Below are 21,437 nucleotides of genomic sequence, written 5' to 3'. Positions count from 1 at the left end.
CAATAAATGTAACATTTCTACAAACCCTCCTCTATATTAAAGGTAACAATAAGAAGACACCATATACATATAGTAAATTATGAAATATACTTTTGATGTATTGCACTTTTTACTACTTTATATGTCCAGTTTCTGTTTCACAGGAAGCCTTGCTATTCTACAGTGTGCAGAGGATAGTGGAGAGGTGAGAAATGTTACCTCAGTCCAAGGTTTGAACCAGAACCTAACCCCATAGGTACTTGCAAGGGTCACAGAGGTGCCTTAGGAGAAATTATTCAATGTAGATGGGTAAAAATTGGATCAGAATAATTTTGTAAGTGTCAGTCAGTACTGTGTTACCATAGGTGTATGTCATAGTTACCTATTTTTGCCTTCCTGTTTTGACCTACTACCTGTTTTATTTTTCCCTAGGACTTATCTTTTTGTCTGTTCTTCTTGCCATTTTGCAAGATTTTCCTGTCTGTCTACTCAAGGACTTTGCCACCTGTTCATCTGGTCATACTGTATTTCTTGGTGTTTTACAGTAGATGAGTCATACGTTAACTCAGGTAGCAGCTGAAGCTAATGTTGTTAGTTTCAAAGTCCGGTGAATCACAAGGTCTCTTTTTCCTGTTGCATTCCTCTTTTCTGCTGACCATAGCAAGTGCCCTGGAATTCACTACACACATGTGGAGCCAAACACATAGTTTTTGGTTTCCTTCTCTCTCACATCTAATCCTCATACTTGGAATGTGAAGACAGAAATGGCCAGTGGCAGGGTCCATGCTGCTTTACTTAAACCTCCCAGTCAAAGTGAAGAGGAGAACAATGAGGAGGAGAAAGCTTGGGAAAATTTTTTTGCAGAGTTAGAATCTGTGGACCTGACCCTAGGAACCACCTTAAGGTAAACTGAGACAGGACACGGTTCTTAAATTGTCATCTGACACCATCAAAAAATCATGGTGGACTCGATAATCTGACCTAAAAAGTCAGTGATTTAAACTGCTAACTGATCTTATGGCACATCAAGCAATGCCTTTATGAACCTCTACATTGTATGTAAAAACTTGCATGTACTGTATTTAGGCTGAAAACACACACATTTGCTTTTACTATATTTGCCTGAAATGCCGAAAGTGTAATTGAACTTTTAGCACAACGCACTATTAAAAACACTTTGAACATTGAAGGAAACTAGCTTGCAGTAGTTAAGTAGTTGTTTTGCCCTATAGGTATCACTACAGCCAACAGACTGGCTGAGACTGCTGAGGATATGTGTAGTCAGATAAAAAAAAATATGCAGAGACTCATGACTGAAAGAAATATACATAATTGACAAAAAGAGCACAATTTAAAGATAGGGCAGTAAAGTGGGCACAGTCATTTTGTAAGAGAAGATGAAAATGCTCTGTCCATAAAACTAAATCGACTGACTGATTTTAAGTAAGGTTAGTGCATTAACATTTAAGTACAATTGGCCTTTCTAGTGCTATTGTTATTATTTGAGTTTAATTTTAAAATATCTGTAAATACCTATCTACCTATGCCCTGTGATGGACTGGTGACCTGTCCAGGGTGTACCCCTGCCTTTCACCTAAAGAAAGCTGGGATAGGCTCCAGCAGATCCCTGTGACCCTGGTTAGGAATAAGCAGGTATAGATGATGGAAGGATGGATGGATGGATCTGTACCTATACTTACATAGCAGACTATTATTTGCTAGATTGACATAAATACTATGAGTCAACAGCCAACAACCAGTTTGGCTTTCCATGCTGGTCCTGTTTTTGAGCAGATGTGTTGCTATAACCAGTTGTACTGAAAAGTACAGGATATGTAGAAACAAATCTGCTGGCAGCTCATTTGTGATAGCTGTAGCGCCCCGCACAGGCCGGACCTTTCAGTAAGTGCAGTAATAGCCGCAGCATAAACACAACGATCATGGCGGAGAATGAAACCCTGGAGTGTATAACTGAGCACGAGCGGATTCTGCAGGAGATCGAGAGCACCGACACAGCTTGTGTCGGCCCCACTCTTCGGTAAGATTATAAGGCTGCTTAGATAGCGCTGACTAGTAAGGTTTGTGTGTTTGGTTGCATCGCCTACCATGTCAAACCTTTTGTTCATGAGCTAACGTTAGCTGAGCTAAGATAGCTACCGGTAGGCTAACAGGCTGTGTGGTGTTAAAATCAGGCATGAGTCTCATTGGCTTGCTAGCTAACAAGCTAACATTGACAAGTGTTTCAGTTTAACGCAGCAGTATTAAATTAACGTTTGTGTCTGGTTTTCCGGATTTTAGTACTGATGGACGTCTGGTCACCTGTCAAAACATCATCTGTGGGTGTGGCTGTAGACTCTAGCTAACGTTAACTAGCTACATCTTGATAACATTATGCAGCTGATGCTAGCTACTAGTGCTAAGAATTTCGACTAGCTAACTAGTTCAGCAAAACACAAAAACAAAAAACCCCCCACAAAATTAAGGCTACTGAAGTTCTGGTGTTGTGTTGTGGCTGTCAAAGAGCTTAATAACGGTGAAAGGGTATCTTACAGTGCCCAAGCTACCGCTCTTTAGATTGATTGTAGTACCGTTACGTAGTTAGTTACCAAGCACGGCATAAACAGTAAACGGCCCGACCTCTCTTACCTTACCAACCTCTTGACCTGTAGATGCGCCTGCAGGCCATGATAGTCTTTCAGCATTCCTGAAGAACTATAATTTAACTATTCATTAACATTATTTTACATTTGACATAAAGGTGTAACATTAAAACATAGTTATCTTACTCTGCAGTCATTCTATAACAGCGACCTATTTGTCTCAGCAACCACTTGCTTTTAAGTATTAATAAAATGACTCATATAGCAGCATGGAGACTGATGATTAGTGGGCTATTTAGATATGCTTGAGTCTTTTTTTATATGTTGTTCCTGAGCTCATACCCTATAGCCCAGTTCTTCACTTCAGTTATTTGGGGAGTTCCATGATAATTTGCTGTATTTAGAAAACAATTGACAGTGCCAGCTATACATTATAAACATCTGCTTCTTTTCTGTGTTATATCCATAAAACAGGATAGGTCATCTTGAGTTTTTGGACATTTGAATCATGCTTAAAAAAAGGAGAACATAAATTAATTGGCAATAAAAGTAATGAAAGAAAGTTACTTACCTAAAAGGTTTAATACAGAGTAATCACATTTTACTCTGGGAATTTGTGCTATATAAATTATGGCCTTTTATTATATGATTGTTATTTCTGGTCATTCTAGTGACAGAATGGATTGATATCCACACATGTGGATCAATACAGGTCCAAATTTTGTCACAAAGGAGCTAAAACTCAACTGTCTGCATTGTTTTTTGTAAGACTATGTCCAGGCGGACCATTTGGACAGTCCAACATTGGCACAATGTAACCAGATAACTTTCTGGATGTTTAGAACTGTAAAACACTATAATTTTTATTACAAATCAACAAAACTAGGTAAACTACTCATAAAAGATGTATTTATTCTAAAAAAAAAAAAAAAGATGCCAATAGAAGCAGTTGATTCCTCCTGTCTGGACCTTTCTCTTCTGAGATGTTTCTGTTATTTGGCTAGCAATCACTCCTTTATGTAAATATTATCAGCCAACCATGCTGCTATAAATAAAAGCACAGAGATTCAGGTGTCCACCGATCTAATTGAGCCTCTAATTTTTCCTCAGAACAGTTTTATTCTGCCACAAGCCAACGCTAGCACTGTTAGCCTGTACAGTAACTGTTAGCTGTATAGTAGCTTCATATTGAGCTGAATCATCGTCACAAACGTCAATCAAGTGTCCCATATTGCACTGTAATGTTCTATGAGTGATGTCACACTGTAAAATATGAAATATGACTCCCCTTCCCCCATAGCTGTGCCTGCTGCTTGTCGAGCGTTGTCAAGGAGACGGTACTGTAGCAGTGTGTGCCATTTAAATCCCCCCTCCTCTTTGCAAACCATACAGTGTGATACATCGTTCGAAAGGGCTTTTCATTGGGTACATGTGTCAGTCACCACTGGCTGATTTTACTGTCATTAGAAGTTGTTCTCCCTCTGGGTGGGTTCTTCTCTGAGTCGTGACTCCCATTGGTTTTCGTACTGACTTACACTGTAAAACACAACGAACAAGTTTGATTGAGGGCTCATGTGATTCACAAAAGCCCACAGAATGTCTGTTTGTCTGTTGTTTGTCTGTAGTGAAAAAACAGCGAAATTCACCATAAAACAAAGGTAAGAAGTGGCGTTTTTTCATCATTTGTACTCTAGTTAAACAAGAGTCGCTGTAATAATTCAATCCTAAATTGCTTTATACCATTTGAATTGTGAGACTTTCTGCTTTAATATGTTTAATATATAGTTTGTCAGACTTTATTCAAATTTGTCCAATGATCTTTGGTAATACATCTGGACATACAGTCCAAATACAGTTTTCAGTCCACGCCTGGGCCCAGGGTTTGGATTCGGTTAATATTTTTTGTCAGTACATTGCAGTTTAATGAATTAGATATATGGATTGGTATATACCATTCCTGATTTGGGGATCACACATGATGTGTCCTTGTTTATTATTTATTTCATATTAAATGCTACTTACTCGTGCTGCATAATGGATATTTTTGAAAGAACAAAGGACCTTTAAACCATCTAAATAGGTACTATGCCTTGTCATACAGGGTGTCACCACAAAGTAAGGCAGCTAATGTTTGTTGCTTCTTAGCTGTGGATGTGGAATTGGGAGGGCACCTAGTATTAGTAAGCATATTTTAGGATCGGGATTAAAACGAATCCCTATGGAATATATAGAATACATAAGTACTGATGGTACAAAATGACAGTTAATATTGTGATTGTCCAGGCATTTTTTCTTTATTGAGTTGTTCCCTCCAGAGGTTCTTCATAGCATCAGCCTTCTGCTAAAGGTTATAGCTTATACTGTGTCTTTCAAGATAACAGAGCACCACAGTTTGTAGTTGTGCCATAAATTAACACCATACATGTGTGTGAAAGATAAGACAGCATGAATTTGAATATTCCATGTCTTTTGTTAGTAAGAACCCCAGTACCCTCAATCTCTTGCTAGATATTTTGAATGAAAATAGTAGGTGTCAAATGTTAATTTATCATTTTTTTCATTGTCGAGAGATGGTTAGTGTGAAATAAATAGTTACTTTTTTGCAGCATTATCTGCACTGTACAGGTGATGAGGTGTAGAGGGTAGTTCTGAATTCACTGAGAGGAAAGAAAATTACAATCCCCCAAAGTGGAAAATTGTCATTGGTTCATAAATACAAAGTCTGTGGAGATCCTCAGTCGTCTAGGTGAAGTTATATGTAGGTTGAGTCATGGCAACTGGACTTCTAGTTATTAGGTTGATACGTTTCACCACTCACCCGAGTAGCTTCATCAGTCTGAGAGAAAGCTGGTATGGAAACTCCAATTTTTCTTTCATGTTGGTTTCACTCCACCCCTAGTCCCATAGGCTCATTAGGTGAGCTATGTAAATCAGGTGAGAGTCGTTTGACCCACACTCCTGAGTTGGTTTCACTTCACACCTGGCCTGAATAGGTTCTTTAGGTGAACACAAGGAGTGAGGTCAGGTGAGGGTCGTTAGGATCTAATGGTAGATTCATGTGACCCCTCTGATTCACCAAGAGTGTGTCCTTCCTGGAAGACATTTGACGTGTTCCTTCATTTCCTGGGAACAGATGAAAGGTCAGCCTGGTAGATTGAAAACAATTTATTCAATTCAATTTTATTTTATTTGTATAGTGCCAAATCACGATACAATCATCTCAAGGCACTTTACAAAAAGCAAAAAAAACCCCAACAAATCCCTTATGAGCAAGCACATGGCGATAGTGGAGAGGAAAAACTCCCTTTAACGGAATAAAAAACTTCCAGCAGAACCAGGCTCAGTTTGGGCCGCCATCTGCCTCGACCAGTATGGGTGAGTGGATAGAGGAGAGAGAAAAGAATGTCTTGCTATGTCTGAGCCCTCCACCCCAGTTAAGGGAGGGTTTTTACATAGCTCACTTAATTAGGCTATGGGACTAGGGGTGGAGTGAAAACAACCTGAAAGATAAATTGGTGGCTCCATACCAGCTTTCTCTCAGACTGATGAAGCTACTCGGATGAGTGGTGAAACGTTTTGACCTAAAAACTAGAAGTCCAATTGCCATGACTTAACCTCTAGATCAAAACATAAAGAACACAGTGCACTGTTAAAACATACACATAAAATCCTTAAAACACTGCCAATATTAAAACAACACAAAATCATCTGAACAAAAATTATGAATAGGACTGCATAGTCATAAAATAATAAAAAAGGATCTTGCTTGATACTAAAATTGGGAAATTGAGAGACATCACTCACTACAGTAGATTGGTTAGGTTAACCATTTACAAAACTCTGTCTCTATGGCTGTGCAAAGCATATGTAAATAACCTGCACAGGAGATGAGTGCACCCGTATTTCTGTTGATTTCCATGACTATTTAACAGCAGTGACTTTGGGTTCCAAGTAAAACTTTTTACATACACAAATTCTCTTTTTTGTCTCTGCTGGGTGAAATAATCACAGAAGCTCTTCAAATCTTTGGCAGTTAGTTAACACACAGAAGAATACTTAAACATATTGAAACTAATAACATTATTTGCATTTGGAACCAGCTTAACCCTCTGGGGTCTGAGGGTGTTTTGGGGCCCTGGACAAGTTTTGACATACTGACATTTGTGCTTTTTTTCACTTGCTTTTAAACATATTAATGGCTAAAGTCTGATAACACTGTAATCAGCACAAACTGGGCTACAATAATATGTGAGCAGCAAGTTTATACATGATTGTGTTTTTGAGAAAACAGAGTTTATGCATGGTTAGTGAAAAACTACAATTTTGAAGTCACTGACCCGCATAATGAGCCTTCCAGTCAATGTGGCTGAGAGTGGATTAGTGCAATACAATGCGGAATCAAACGTTGGTCATTTGAGTCTTGTTTATCCTCTGAGGAGAAATTAAGCTCTTCACCTCTGTCTGGAACATACGAAGAAGATGCCAAAAAACGCGCCGGCGCCTTCATCGACCCCTGAGGGTTAAGGGGCTCAGTAGACCGTAAATCGTCAAATAGTTCATTTCTGTGTAAGTGGTCTGACAGCTGCTTAGCAACTACAAATCATGACAAGCAGCACGCTTGGCCTAATGGCTAGGGAGTCGGACTTGTAACCTGAAAATTGAAGGTTCAAGTCTCAGGTCCGGTAGGAATTGTTGGTGGCAAAAAGAGTGAATAGCCCTGTCCACCCTCAGTACCACGACTGAGATGAGACCCTTAAGCAAGGCGCCGGACCCCCAACTGCTCCCCGGGCGCCGCAGCATTGGCTGCCCATTGCCCCGGGTGTGTTTGCACGGTGTGATTGTGTGTGCACTTGGGTTAAATGCAGAGCACAAATTCCGAGTATGGGTCGTATAAGTCACTTTCACTTTCACATCAGCTCCACGCAGAGGAGCTTTCTCTACTGCTCTGCCAGTCAACGAAATTGGTCACACGATGACAATTATTTGCACTTGCGCGCACACATGCTACCAAATATATTTTGAGATTGCACTGACTTAAATTTGGTTTATGATTAGGAAGGTTCTTACATTATTAATATAATGTAAGAAAAAATATATTCTAAAAATAGATTTGTAAATGTTCTGTAAAGAAATAGAATAGTGTTTTTATTTTTTATTAGAACCCCTTTCTTCCAAAACCTTTTACCACCCTTTTGCCATCCCATATAAAACATTTTATATATATCACTTTTATAAGATTTATCTAAAAAATCTTTAAAAATGGACTATAGGTAACAGGTTAATTCAGTTCACTTCAAAAATCAGCAACATACAGTTTGCCTAAAGATGTCCAAAAAGCCCAAAGGTGTTCTCTCAGTTGTTTTCTGTTTTACCATACCTGCCTTATCTACTATTCCTTCCATTCCTTCAAATTTCCTGTGTCCTCCTCTTGTTGTTGTCTTTCAGGTCTATATATGATGACCAGCCCAATGCCCATAAGCGATTTATGGAAAAACTGGATGCCAGGATAAGGAACCATGACCGTGAGATTGAGAAGATGTGCAATTTCCACCACCAAGGTTTTGTGGATGCCATCACAGAGCTCCTTAAAGTCCGCACTGATGCAGAGAAGCTAATGGTAAAAGACATAACCCTATAAATACAGGCCAGCAGAGATGTTAGCAAGACATTTTTTCTGTAACCTATATGCTAATTGGCTAATTTGCTTTGAACCGACAGCATGACAACCTAACTTAAGACGTATATCTATAGCATATGATTTTTCTGGAATTAGTGTTCCAGAGGATGACCAGAAGAAGTGATAAATCAAATGTGACTGGTCATCATAAAATCATAAAGTCATGAAGACATTTCACTGTCTCATTCAAACTCACCAGAAGAAACTTTTCAGAAGTAAAACATCGCCAAGAATTTATATTAAATTTTGTTTATTTTATGAACAGCAGTAACCTACAAAGCAAGGTCATGGGTTTATGTTGTTTGCAGATGAAAGTCTTGCTTACTTTTTTTACTTCACTTTTGCTTTGGTACCATTGCTTTGGTACCATTGTTGAAAGGTCGGGTCATTTTGATCATTGCTTTCTGCTGTGTGACAAGAGCTAAGAGTTCAAAAATCCCAACCAGAATTGAATCTGTGAGATCGGTCAATCTGTCATTAAACCCACTGAAAGACCTAGTCTACCCATGATGGGTTCAGGTTGAACTGTGCCAGCACAAACATTGCAATTATTTGTAAACATATTTGTAAACATATTCCACACCTCCAGCTGGTCTGCATGACGTGAAATATCAAATTGAAAGATTAATTAATTAGGTTCTCATAAATCAATCCAGTATATTGCTTTTGGTTTGGGTTTTCAACATGCAGCAGTTTCCACCGGTTTAAAAATACAATAGTTTCTGAACTGTAAGTTGCACTGGAATAGCAAATAGCAAAAACAGCCTTGTTGAAAAAAAATGCATATATAAGTTGCTTCGGTGTATAAGTTGCATTTCTAATTATAGTCTAAATTAGCCTATGAAGAATACAGAAGAAGTGCTAAGTCCTTTACAAAGGGCTTTTCATGAATTCGGACTGGTATTATTGCATTTTTGTGAGCCAGTCACATTGAAACATTAAAATTTACAATGCATTCTCTACTTCTGAAATTCCTCTGAAATATATTGTTTAATTTCAGGGAGAAAAAAAACCCCAGTAACTTCCAAGTTGTAACAAATGTGGGTCAAACATGAGTAAACTACGCATTTGTCTGTGGCAGTTTTAGGTGGCAAATTTATTTATATTTTAATATCTCTATATGTGAAGTATGTGTATCTGAAACTGAGTCAAAAAAGCATGCCACACAAACTATTATTGTGTGGCATGTCTTCACTGAATACATACATTAAATATTCTTACTACTGGCAGAAAGGTAAGTGATTCCTTGGAATTTAATAACAGGTTGAACCTCCAAACATGGGCATTATAATCTATGACTCGTTACTCATGAACTGAGATATGGACTAGTTCCCATTATTCTTTTTAAGTTTTAACTGTGAATTTTCTTACCAACATTACGTCAATGTGGGAATGCTTTATCCACTCACTCCAACCCGTTGAAGTAGATCACAGTTCTGCTAGAGGTTTCTTCTGGTAAAGGAGGTTTTTCCTCTCCACAGACACCAAGTGCTGCTCATAAGGGAATTTGTTAGGTTGTAAAGTGCCTTGAGATGATTTTTTTATGATTTGATGCTATACAAATTAAATGTGAATTGAATAGTTTTCAGTATGAACAAAAAATAGTATCCTGACTGTGTTATTGCTTAAAATAGATTATTCATAATTGTAGACCATATTTTAAGATACAGCATGTTTAGACTTGAGTGCTTGTAATTTAAAAGTGGATATATACATTTTCTTGTCACCCTAATATCAATATAAATAACTGAGTAAAGTAAGTTGTGTGGACTTGTAAAATAAATCTGTTGGAGGAAAAAAGAATAAACAGGAAGAATATGGCTTTCAGTTAAATGTGTTTGTTTTCAAAGGGTCAAGTGACAGACACTAATCGAAGATTACAAGAAGCTGGGAAAGAGGTAAGTAAACATGCATGTATACATGAGTGAGACAAGTCTGCTCTTTTTTGTCTGTCATTTGTCTGGACATATATATGTGCTCATTAACTGTAAGGCTAGTTTTGCATTAGACATGACATTTCTTTAACCCGTAGTAGTTTCCCAGTTTCCCAATTATGTGGCAGCCTCAACACTCAGAGTTTATGCTCAGGGTTTGTACTTGTGGATCCTGCTGCTTATGTGGCTGCTGCTGTGTACTTGCTCCAGAAGACCTCTTATTTAGTTGGTTTAAAATGAACTTCATACCAGCCCAATTCTGTGTGGAGAAAATGGGATAGAGACATACTTACTTGATGTTTGGGAGCTGTAGCTGAATTCATGCTAGGCAGTGAGGCATTGTACAATTGCACTTCGGCATTGTAAAAAAAAAAAAAAACAACCTGAAAATTAAGTGATTGTCACTGAAAAAAAAGTTTGGCCTTGAAAAAAAACGTCAACAAAAACGGAGAATATTGTAATTATTTTCAGGACTAATGCTTCTTTCAACGCCAAAGATTTTTTTCTGCATTTTTTTTTTTTTTTCAGTGCCGAACTGTCACTGTACTGGCTCCATAGTTATGTAGTCAGGTGTTGTTCTTTCAGTCAGTTTTGACCTGAGAACAATGAAAAACAGTTTCAAATTAACTATATTTTATCTTTGCTATTTGAATGAATGTTTGCTCTCAAACACTGTTTATTTAGTGCAGGGCATTATTTATTTATTCATGAATGAATTAATGAATGAAATACTGCCCATTTATCAGTTTCACTGACGAAGAGCTGCTTGATCTGAGCTTGTGTCAAGCATTCAGTCCTTTGAAAAATGTACAGATGTCAATGTCAAAACACAGCTCTTGACGGCCAAGACAGATGAGACAGAGGTCAATTCAGGTAATTTATCAACCTTAAAAGATTCTGAACCATGCTTGGGAAGGTAGAGCCCATGCATGAAGTGTGGCATTTGGAACCAGTCTTGAGTTGCCATGCTTGAAATCTGAAAATTCTGCATTGGTGTTACAGCATTTAAAGTAATTTATAGCAATCCTTGCTCTGTCATACTGGCTCTCTGTGACTGAAATGCTTGGAACTGTGCTGCCTGGTTTCCTTGCTCTGTCATACTGGCTCTCTGTGACTGAAATGCTTGGAACTGTGCTGCCTGGTTACCTGCACTACTGTGCTACACTGAGACCTGCTGCTGCTGCCGTCTCTCCCTCAGCACGCTCACTACTTGGGCCAGTGACTTCACTGACTGACTGGAAATGAAACGTAAAGCTTAAATATAGTCTTGAGTTCTGTTTCGCCTCCCTTGACTGCCTGTTAGGTAAATTCTTTTAACAAATAGACTCAGAGGACGAACTTGGATAAGATTATATAGAAGTTTTACTTGCAAGGAGTAACAGTCACACAGCACCTTGGTACAGCATGAGGATCACTGGCCACTTGCAGCCTAACACATCAGTTTTAATGGAAATACAAAAAGGGAGGTGATTTCTCACAGAAAGACATCTGGGCCCTTATCAAATAGTCAAGGTTAGAGCAAACTGCTCACTGAGAGCAACAATTATATTTCCACAATACACAATAGGCCCTATTCAGAAGTGTTCCAGTTATACTAAAGTAAGGTAGATTAGGTCACAGGAGGGTAAACATTTTAATTTCTCTAACACATCCCTCCTGTTTATGCTTAGCATAACTATTATATGAAAATGTTTAGCAAATCATAATGATAATTATTCTGGTAAAACACAGTGAAATCATAAGGCATAACTAGTATGATTAAACAAACAAGAGCACAATCACAAATCTAAAATGATTAGCACACTGAAATATAACTTGTAGAAATGAAAAATAATCGTCATAACTTTCTGTCTTTATGGGCAAACAGTCATCATCACAACATCACTTTCTGAAGAAATTTTCAATGTTGGAGTCATTTATGCCTTACAGTTCAGAAGTTAAGACAAATCTATCATAGTCCGTGTCATTTCTCGGAGGTGTGCACATATTTACCTGGTTCACCTGAGATTATTTACATGTGAACAGTGGACAGTGTACAAGGTGGGACTGCATTACCTGTAATGAGGTGAGACAGGAAAAAACGGACTTCTCCTTACGTTCATACGGATTAAATAAAAAGTGATGATTTGTTTTCGACTTGAATTGTTTCACTCAAAAGAAAACATTTCAAGCTTTCTAGCCATATAATTCTTATTTTTATGAGGCAAGTATTCGCTGAGATTCTGGTTGTTTTATTTACGCGGCTGTGAAGAGAAATGGCAGAGACAGAAAAGGCCGAGAGCGCACCCTGTCGGCTTTCTTTATTTAAAAAAAGCACAACGTTTTGTTGTTATTATGATGGTATAGCACTAAAACTAGAACCTTTACAGATTTGAATGATATACTTCTTTTACCTGTACGATCAGAATTGACGGAGTAAGTTTGTTTCGGCCTTATCAGGAAAAGATGCGTCAAAACGTGCCGGCGCGTGCGTCGACCCCAGAGGGTTAAAATAAATAAAAGCTGGTCAAACATTAGCTAGTGTGTCTTGCTAGCCATTAACCAAAGAGACATTACATGTAGTCTTGTAACTTACTTTACTTACTTTTACGGCAGCTGGCATATGGAAGTTTTTGGCCTTTGCATTCAGTTTTAAAGTTGGCAATTCAATATGCAATTTGATGTAGTTTGAAAACGCATTTTGCACTTGGCAATTCCATGTGCAAAATGGCAATTTAATCCTTAATTCAATTTGAATTGTTGTTTAAAATGTTAAATGAAGCTGAATCAATGTCATACAGCCAAAGATCGTTTTGTGACGCTTCAAATAGGGTAATGGCTATAGAAAAAGCACACAAAACTCAAACAAAGACTTTTGTCTTTGTAAACTGTATAGTAAACTACATGAGAAATTCATGGACCCTGAAAACAGAAGCTACAGGCAAAATCTACGTATAGTGGGAATCAACGAGGACATGGAGGTAGTGAACCCAAGCCACGTCATACCGAAGTTTTTTACAGAGGTGCTTGGAGAAGAAGACTTCAAATCACCGATCATTATAGACATAGCTCACAGAGAAATTCATCCATCGATCCAATTCCCTGCTGCTTTATCTTGGGCCAAAGTAATGCGATCCCACCTTGTACTTTGTTCACTGTTCACATGTAAATAATCTCAGGTGAACCAGGTAAATATGTGCACACCCCCGAGAAATGACATAAAACATCAAACTTCATCATAGAATTTACTCACTTTTTCTACGTGTTTGGATGATGGCGCGTTACGCAGGTGAAGAAGGGCTTCTTATATTCCACACAGAGACAAATAATTTAGTTTGTCCTCAGAGTAAAAACACTGATTTTAACTCAAATGATGAACGTTTGGCTCCTCATTGTTTTGTATTGTGCTGCACTAATCCCCTCCCATCTACATTGACTGAAAGGCTCATTATGCGCGTCTTTGTCTGGTCATTGAGTGCGTCTTTTGTCTTCTCAGGTAAATCACATGACTATTCATCCTCAGACACACCCTCTTGCATATGGCCTTTCTGGACAAAAAGTGTCTTAGAAAATTTAAATCATTGTATTGTTTACTGTGAATGAGTGAACAAGATGACTTTCACAGCATTCTGAAGTAAACACTTTAGCCTACAACATGCAGGTCTCTAAAGTCTTGTGAACCAATGTTCTGTTTGTGTTTTATGGTCTTATTTCAGTGAGTAAAAAATTGTAGTTTTTCACTAACCATGCATACACTGTTTTCTCAAAAACACAATCATGTATAAACTTGCTGCTCACATATTATTGTAGCCCATTTTGTGCTGATTACAGTGTTATCAGACTTTAGACATTAATATGTTTAAAAGCAACTGAAAAAAGCACAAATGTCAGGACATGTCAAAATTTGTCCAGGGCCCCAAAACCCCCTCAGACCCCAGAGGGTTTATTCAGTTTTATTTGTATAGTGCCAAGTCACAATTCAATCACCTCAAGGCACCTTACAAAAAAAAAAAAAAAAAAAACATCAACAAATCCCTTATGAGCAATCAAATGGTGACAGTGGAGAGGAAAAACTCCCTTTAACGGAAGAAACCTCCAGCAGAACGAGGCTCAGTTTGGACAGCTCCTGCCTCAACCGGTTGGGGTGAGCGGATAGAGGAGAGAGAAAAGAACAGCAACAATAAACAACAAATAGACACGGCAGGTTGGTCGGGCCAGTAACTGCACATCAGCGATATACAGCTCCAGGACCGGGGACACCTGCAGAAGGTACAGAGAGAGAACAGAGAGAGAGGGAGAGCTCAGTGCACCGATGGAGAATCCTCAGGCAGTCTTGGCCTATAGCAGCATAACTAAGTTCAGGTTTGCCTGAAGCCAGCCTTATCTATACACTTTGTCAAAAAGGAAGGTTTTAAGTCTAGCCTTAAAAGTATAGAGAGTGTCTGCCTCCTGAACCCAGACTAGGAGCTGGTTCCACAGGAGAGAAGCTTGATAGCTAAAGGCTCTGCCTCCCATTATACCTTTGGAAACTCTGGGAAGCACAAGTAGTTTGTTTTGAATTAAAGGACATATCCTGGTCAAAAATAACTCCAAGGGTTTTCACAGTAGTGCTGGAGGCCAGGGCTGTGCCATCTAAAGTAGCTGTATTTTTAGAGAAGCTGTTTGGGTTTTTAGGCCCAAATACAATAACCTCTGTTTTCTCTGAATTTAAAAGTAGAAAGTTACTGGTCATCCATGCCTTTATGTCCTTTAGACACCCCTGAAGTTTGGCTAATTGGTTTGTGTTATCATTCCTGTGTAAGTAGTCTGATAGCTGCTTGGCTTTCAAGGATTTTAGAAATAAATGGTAAGTGGTCTATAATTAGCCAACACTCCTGGATCAAGACTAGGCTTTTGAGTATGGGTTTGATTACTGCAGTAATAGCCTGTGGTACGTAGCCTGATACTAGAGATAAATTTACTAAGTCTAATAAAGATGAGTTAATTAATAGCAGCGTGTCCTTAAGTAGTCTAGTCGGGATGGGGTCTAAGAGACATGTTGACGATTTAGAGGAAGCAACTGCTGACGTGAATTCTGAGATCTACGGGAGAAGCAGTCTAAACATAACTGAGGTGTTACAGATGATTCATCAGCTACTTTAGTAGAAGATTCATTTATTGCAGCTATTGGAAGCATCTGATGAAGTTTATTTCTAATAATTATGATTTTATTTGTTAAGAAGCTCATAAAGTCATCACTGTTGAGAGCTAAGGGAACACTGGGCTTGTGTGACCTTTTGTCAGCCTGGCTACAGTGCTGAAAAGAAACCTGGGATTGTTCTTATTTTCTTCTAGCACGATTGGCCTGTCGGTACCTACATCTACCACTATGACTTTCTTCTGCTGTTTGTCCATCACTACTATGTCCGGTTAGTTAGCCATCACCTGTTTGTCAGTCTGTATCTGAAAGTTTCACAAGATATTAGCTTGGTCATTCTCCACCACCTTTCGAGGTGTGTCCCATTTTGATCTTGGGAACTCCAGCCCATACTCGGCACAGATGTTCCTGTACACTATGCCAGCCAATTGGTTATGGCGTTCCATGTATGCCCTGCCTGTTAGTATCTTACAACCTGCTGTTACGTGCTGGATTGTCTCAGGGGCATCTTAGCACAGCCTGCACCTGGGGTCCTGCCTGGTGTGGTAGACCCCAGCCTCTTTTGATCTTGTGCTCAGGGCCTGTTCTTGTGCTGCTATGATTAATGCCTCTGTGCTGTCTTTCAGTCCAGTCTTTTCCAGCCACTGGTAGGACTTTTTGATATCAGCCACTTCTTCTGTCTCTTGGTGATACATACCATACAGAAGTTTGTCCTACCATGGTGGTTCATGCTCCTCTCCCTCTGCTTCGGGCTTCTGTTGCCTGAGATATTCACTAAGTATTCCATCGCTTGGGGCCATCTTCCTGATGTACTCATGGATCTTGGCTGTTTCATCTTGGATGGTGGCTCTGATGCTCACCAGTCCCCGGCCTCCTTCCTTCCTCTTAATGTACAGTCTCAGGATGCTGGATTTGGGGTGAAGTCCTCCATGCATTGTGAAGAGCTTCCTTGTCTTGACATCAGTGGCTTCTATGTCCTCTTTTGGCCAACTTATTATGCCAGCTGGGTATCTGATGACCGGCAGGGCGTAGGTGTTGATGGCTTGGACCTTGTTCTTCCCATTTAGCTGACTTCTTAGGGCTTGCCTTACTCTCTGTAGGTATTTGGCTGTGGTTGCTTTCCTTACGGCTTCTTCTTGGTTCCCATTTGAGTCTGTGAGGCTTTCTTGTAGTCAATCCAGGCAGCGCGCAGATTGGGCTGTCTGGTCTTACAGTCTGGAGTGAGTGCTTTATCTACCAGTAGTTGATGTTTTGCTCCCCTGTTGATCTTGCCCATTCCTTTCTGGGCCCCGCTCATGTATTGAGCCATGTGCTTACTCATCATAGCGACTATGATGCCTGACAGGAGCTTCCATGTTGTGCAGAGGCAGGTTATTGGGCGGTAGATGGATGGGACTGCTCCCATCCATTATCAGCTGGTTCATTTGAGCTGCCAGGCACTCATGGAGTGCAGTTAGCTTCTTTAGCCACCACTCTGCAGTTGGCTGTCTTCTCTCCGTGTTGTTCTTATTTTTGTCTCCAGCCTCCTTCCCCATGCAGGATACTGCTCTTAGTGGTGATGTTTATCTTGTGACCAAGCATCTCAAGGATCACTGTTGCCGTGGTGTATATCAGCCTGTTGGTCTCAGTGATGGTCACAGTAGGGATTGTTCATAGTGCTGCATTCACATCTTCTAGTAGACTTTCAGAGGGTACTTCACTTAGTCCTGGTAACTGGCTGCAGAGGTTTTCTGTGTGCAGCTTATTCATGATCTTCAATATCAGGTCAGCTGCTCTTGTGTTGAGTGTGTGGGGGCTTGTTATTGTGGCTTGGTACCCAATCTCGGGTGGGGATGGTATTATTTCCCCCATGACCTGCGTCCTGGCTCCCCCTTGCCGTGTCATTTGTGTTGTAGCTCTTCAGTTTTTATTTGTGATAACAGTTGCCATTTGCGGATGTTGGATGGTGGGTTTTGAAGTTTCCACAGGTCCCACATCCTCTTCATATATCCCCCTCTCCCTGGGGTTACTCATGTAGTAGCATTCCAACAGTTCTCTCTTCTCAGCCCTTGTCCATGAGTGTCGTGTTCCAGTAGCCCATTTCTCATCAGGTTGCCCTGGTTCCCTAGCACCTGACGCGGACCTTGTTGACCTGGGTGACGTCTGAGCCAGTATGACTCCTGTGTTTCTATCACTCATTTTTGTAATAAGGTAGGCCAGTCGCGTTAAGGGCCTTGCCTAAGGGACCACAGTGGTCAGGACTCGAACCACCAACCCTTTGATCATCAAACTTTTGCGATATTGATTTGGTTAGTTAAGTAGCAGAGGGAGTTGTTAATCAGTTTCATGTACCCAGTGGGAGTAAATCAAGTCTTGAGGAACCCCAGAGGACAAAGGAGCAGGAGGTGATTTGAAGCCAGCAAGGCCTCGAGTTCCATCATTGAGCCAGGGGTCAGGTTTAACTTTAGGTCGTTTGGTCATTAACCCTCTGGGGTCGACGCACGCGCCGGCGCGTTTTGACGCATCTTTTTCTGATAAGGCCGGAACAAACTTAAATTACTCCGCCAATTCTGATCGTACAGATAAAAGAAGTATATCATTCAAATCTGTAAAGGGTCTACTTTTAGTGGTATACCATCATAATAACAACAAAATGTTGTGCTTTTTTTAAATAAAGAAAGCCGACAGGGTGCGCTCTCGGACTTTTCTGTCTCTGCCATTTCTCTTCACAGACGTGTAAATAAAACAACCAGAATCTCAGCGAATACTTGCCTCATAAAAATAAGAATTATATGGCTAGAAAGCTTGAAATGTTTTCTTTTGAGTGAAACAATTCAAGTCAAAAACAAATCATCACTTTTTATTTAATCCGTATGAATGTAAGGAGAAGTCCGTTTTTTCCTGTCTCACCTCATTACAGGTAATGCGGTCCCGCCTTGTACACTGTCCACTGTTCACATGTAAATAATCTCAGGTGAACCAGGTAAATATGTGCACACCCCCGAGAAATGACACAAAATATCAAACTTCATCATAGAATTTACTCACTTTTTCTGCGCGTTTGGATGATGGCGCGTTACACACGTGAAGCGGCGCTCCTTACATTCCACACAGAGACAAACAGTTTAGTTTGTCCTCACAGTAAAAACACTGATTTTAACTCAAATGAGGATCGTTTGGCTCCTCATTGTGTTGTATTGTACTGCACTAATCCATCCCATCTACATTGACTGAAAGGCTCATTATGCGCGCCTTTGTCTGGTCGTTCAGTGCGTCTTTTGTGTTCTCAGGTAAATCACATGACTATTCATCCTCTGACACACACTCTTGCATATGGCCTTTCTGGACAAAAAGTGTCTTAGAAAATTTAAATCAGTGTATTGTTTTCTGTGAATGTGTGAACAAGATGACATTCACAGCACTCTGAAGTAAACACTTTAGCCTACAACATGCAGGTCTCCAAAGTCTTGTGAACCAATGTTCTGTTTGTGTTTTATGGTCTTATTTCAGTGAGTAAAAAATTGTAGTTTTTCACTAGCCATGCATAAACACTTTTTTCTCAAAAACACACTAATGTATAAACTTGCTGCTCACATATTATTGTAACCAATTTTGTGTTGATTACAGTGTTATCAGACTTTAGACATTAATATGTTTAAAAGACACTGAAAAAAGCACAAATGTCAGGACATGTCAAAATTTGTCCAGGCCCCAAAAACCCCCCTCAGACCCCAGAGGGTTAATGGAGCCACTGAACCCAAGACAGACAGGCAGGAGGAATAAAACCAGGCAGTTAGGTCCCCAGTGTAGGCAGAGATGGAAGCGGGTGGAGGACCAAGGCACTCAAAGGCAGCAGAGAAGCAGAAGTTCGTGGGTGGGGTCAGTAACACACTCCACCAAGTTAAAGGAGTTAACAATATCTAAAAATTCCTTCACCAAAGGTATGTCAGGGTGTGAAAATGGTAAAATCTCCAAGAATGAGAATCCGGTCATAGATTGGCATAAATTCTTATTATATCTGGGAGGATGATAAACAACACAGGATTAGATCGGCCAATTTCAAAAGTGGCCAGTTTAAAACTGGAGAATTTAGATAACAAGGAAGACTGCTTACATGTAAAATCGTCCTTATAGACAACTCACATACCACCTCCTCTGCCCGAAGTCATTGGAAAGTTAAAAGAGGCAAGAGCTCAAAGAGAGCACCAGCGTCCTTGGCCAACAACCATGTTTCGGTTATGCAGAAAAAAATCCAAATTATTAGAAGTAACAAAATATCTGCATGGATGATTATGTTTCAGCTGGGAACAAGTTATTTAACCCTAACTGATGCAGTGAGTAGCTTCTCATTTCTTAAACAACAATGTCAGAAGACACATCCTGTGGTCATGGAAAAGACGTTAAATCTGTTCTAGAAGGGTCAAATTATTGGCAATCATCAAGCAAAGAAAACATTTTAGGAGAAACTACTGAAAGTGGGTTAAGAACTGTCCAACGCATTATTAAAACTGGAAGGATAGTGGGGAACAATCATCTTGGAGGATGACGGGCAGTGTATTTATGTTCTCGCTACCTATATATATATATATTTGCTACACCACTGTGCAGTATATTACGTGCCTGTTGCACTGTGTGAGTGTATCTATTTATTTTCTTTCCATCCTTTGTGTACAACCTTTGGCTTTGTAAAATAAAAGTAATGCAGAGATATTTAAAAATGCTGATAATTAATGAAGTTACCACTGCAGCAGCAGCTAGCTGTCTATCAGTCTATCCAACTACTGTGTTGAAAGAATTCTAGAATGGCGCCTGTTAGGTGGCAGCCTGTTACAGCAGCTCCTCTGTTTGTTTTTTTGCAAGTTTTTTACTGAATTATCATCTGTTAATCCGAGTCAAATCAAGATCTATGCTTTCTCTCTGATAACGGATGAAAGTGGACGAGTTGGGTTTTTCTAATTCCTGTGGAGAGACATATGGAGATTTTGGAAACTGCATCAGAAAATATACGTTTCTGTGGCAACGGCATCTATACAAGAGAGCAACTGCTAGCTCTCAAGGGAACAAGTCTGCTTCTTGGTATAAAATCTGACATCCCCCAAGACCTGAGGAGGCATAGGAGGGGCTGCAGAGCAGGAGTGAAGCATCGAGAAAAACGTAGGAGATTTAAACCATTTATGTGAGGTCACTCTGCAACAAAGTGGATGAACTTACAGCTTTAGCTAGCAGCCAGCGAGAGTACAGAGAGTGTAGCTTGCTTTGCTTCACCGAGACCTGGCTGAATAAAAATATACTGGACAGCTCGCTTGAACTGCCTGGGTTCTCACTAGTGCGAGCGGACAGAAGCAAACAGAGCGGCAAGAAAAGAGGAGGTGGTCTCGCAGTTTTTGTTAACTCCAAATGGTGCAACCCTGGACATGTAACAGTGAAAGACTGTATCTGTACTCCAGACATTGAGCTGTTGGTGGTTGGACTGAGACCATACTACCTGCACCGTGAGTTTTCACATGCCATTGTTGTGACTGTGTACATTCCTCCATCAGCTGCAGCACAGAGTGCATGTGACATCATCCACACAGTTTTGTCGCTGGTCTCCAGACAAAACACCCCAGTGCCCTTATACTAATTAATACAGATTTTAACCATGTCAGCATTTTGGGAACTCTGACCAACTTCAAACAGTATTTGGACTGTGCAACACGAGAAAATAAGATTCTTGATCTCCTTTATGCCAATGTGAAGGAGGCATACAGCTCTTCAGCCCTACCCCCACTTGGTGGATCAGACCACAACTTAATATATTTAGCACCAACATACAAGCCTGTAGTAAGACAGCAGTCTGCTACCAAGAGGTATATGAAAGTTTGGTCAAAGGATGCTGAGGAGGCCCTGCAGGAGTGCTTCAGGGTTACAAACTGGGACCTTTTCATGGATGCTCATGGTGAGGACATCGAAGGCATCTCTCACTGCATCACAGATTACATCCACTTCTGTGAGGACAATATTGTTCCATCCAAAAAAAGTTTGTTGTTTCCCCAATAATAAGCCATGGATAAATAAGGACATTAAAGGCCTCCTCAACAAGAAGAAGAGGGTGTTCATGGCAAGAGAGAAGGAGGAACTCCGAGCCGCACAGAAGGAACTCAAGAGGAAGC

The 21,437-nt window shown here is 40.0% G+C and overlaps 1 protein-coding gene across 8 annotated transcripts in view; it reads left to right on the top strand.

The window, feature by feature from the left end:
* Positions 1-665: 665 nt before the first annotated feature.
* The window catches only part of exoc6 (exocyst complex component 6), a 70,391-nt gene continuing 49,619 nt past the window's right edge, over positions 666-21,437 (top strand). For 2 of the 8 annotated variants that reach the window (XM_026316471.1, XM_026316468.1), the window contains exons 1-3: positions 1,867-2,017; positions 8,025-8,196; positions 10,107-10,154. In XM_026316471.1, the coding sequence (XP_026172256.1) occupies positions 1,920-2,017; positions 8,025-8,196; positions 10,107-10,154 (318 nt within the window). In that variant the 5' untranslated portion in view covers positions 1,867-1,919. Of the gene's footprint in view, positions 884-1,866; positions 2,018-8,024; positions 8,197-10,106; positions 10,155-21,437 lie in introns of those variants that run through there. The other 6 variants (XM_026316469.2, XM_026316464.2, XM_026316466.2 and 3 more) reach the window with 6 other exon arrangements.

The sequence above is a fragment of the Mastacembelus armatus genome, chromosome 19 (assembly GCF_900324485.2).
Source record: "Mastacembelus armatus chromosome 19, fMasArm1.2, whole genome shotgun sequence".
Taxonomy (NCBI): Eukaryota; Metazoa; Chordata; class Actinopteri; order Synbranchiformes; family Mastacembelidae; genus Mastacembelus; species Mastacembelus armatus.
Note: the sequence above shows the minus strand (reverse complement) of the source record. Positions and strands in the feature narration are given on the sequence as shown.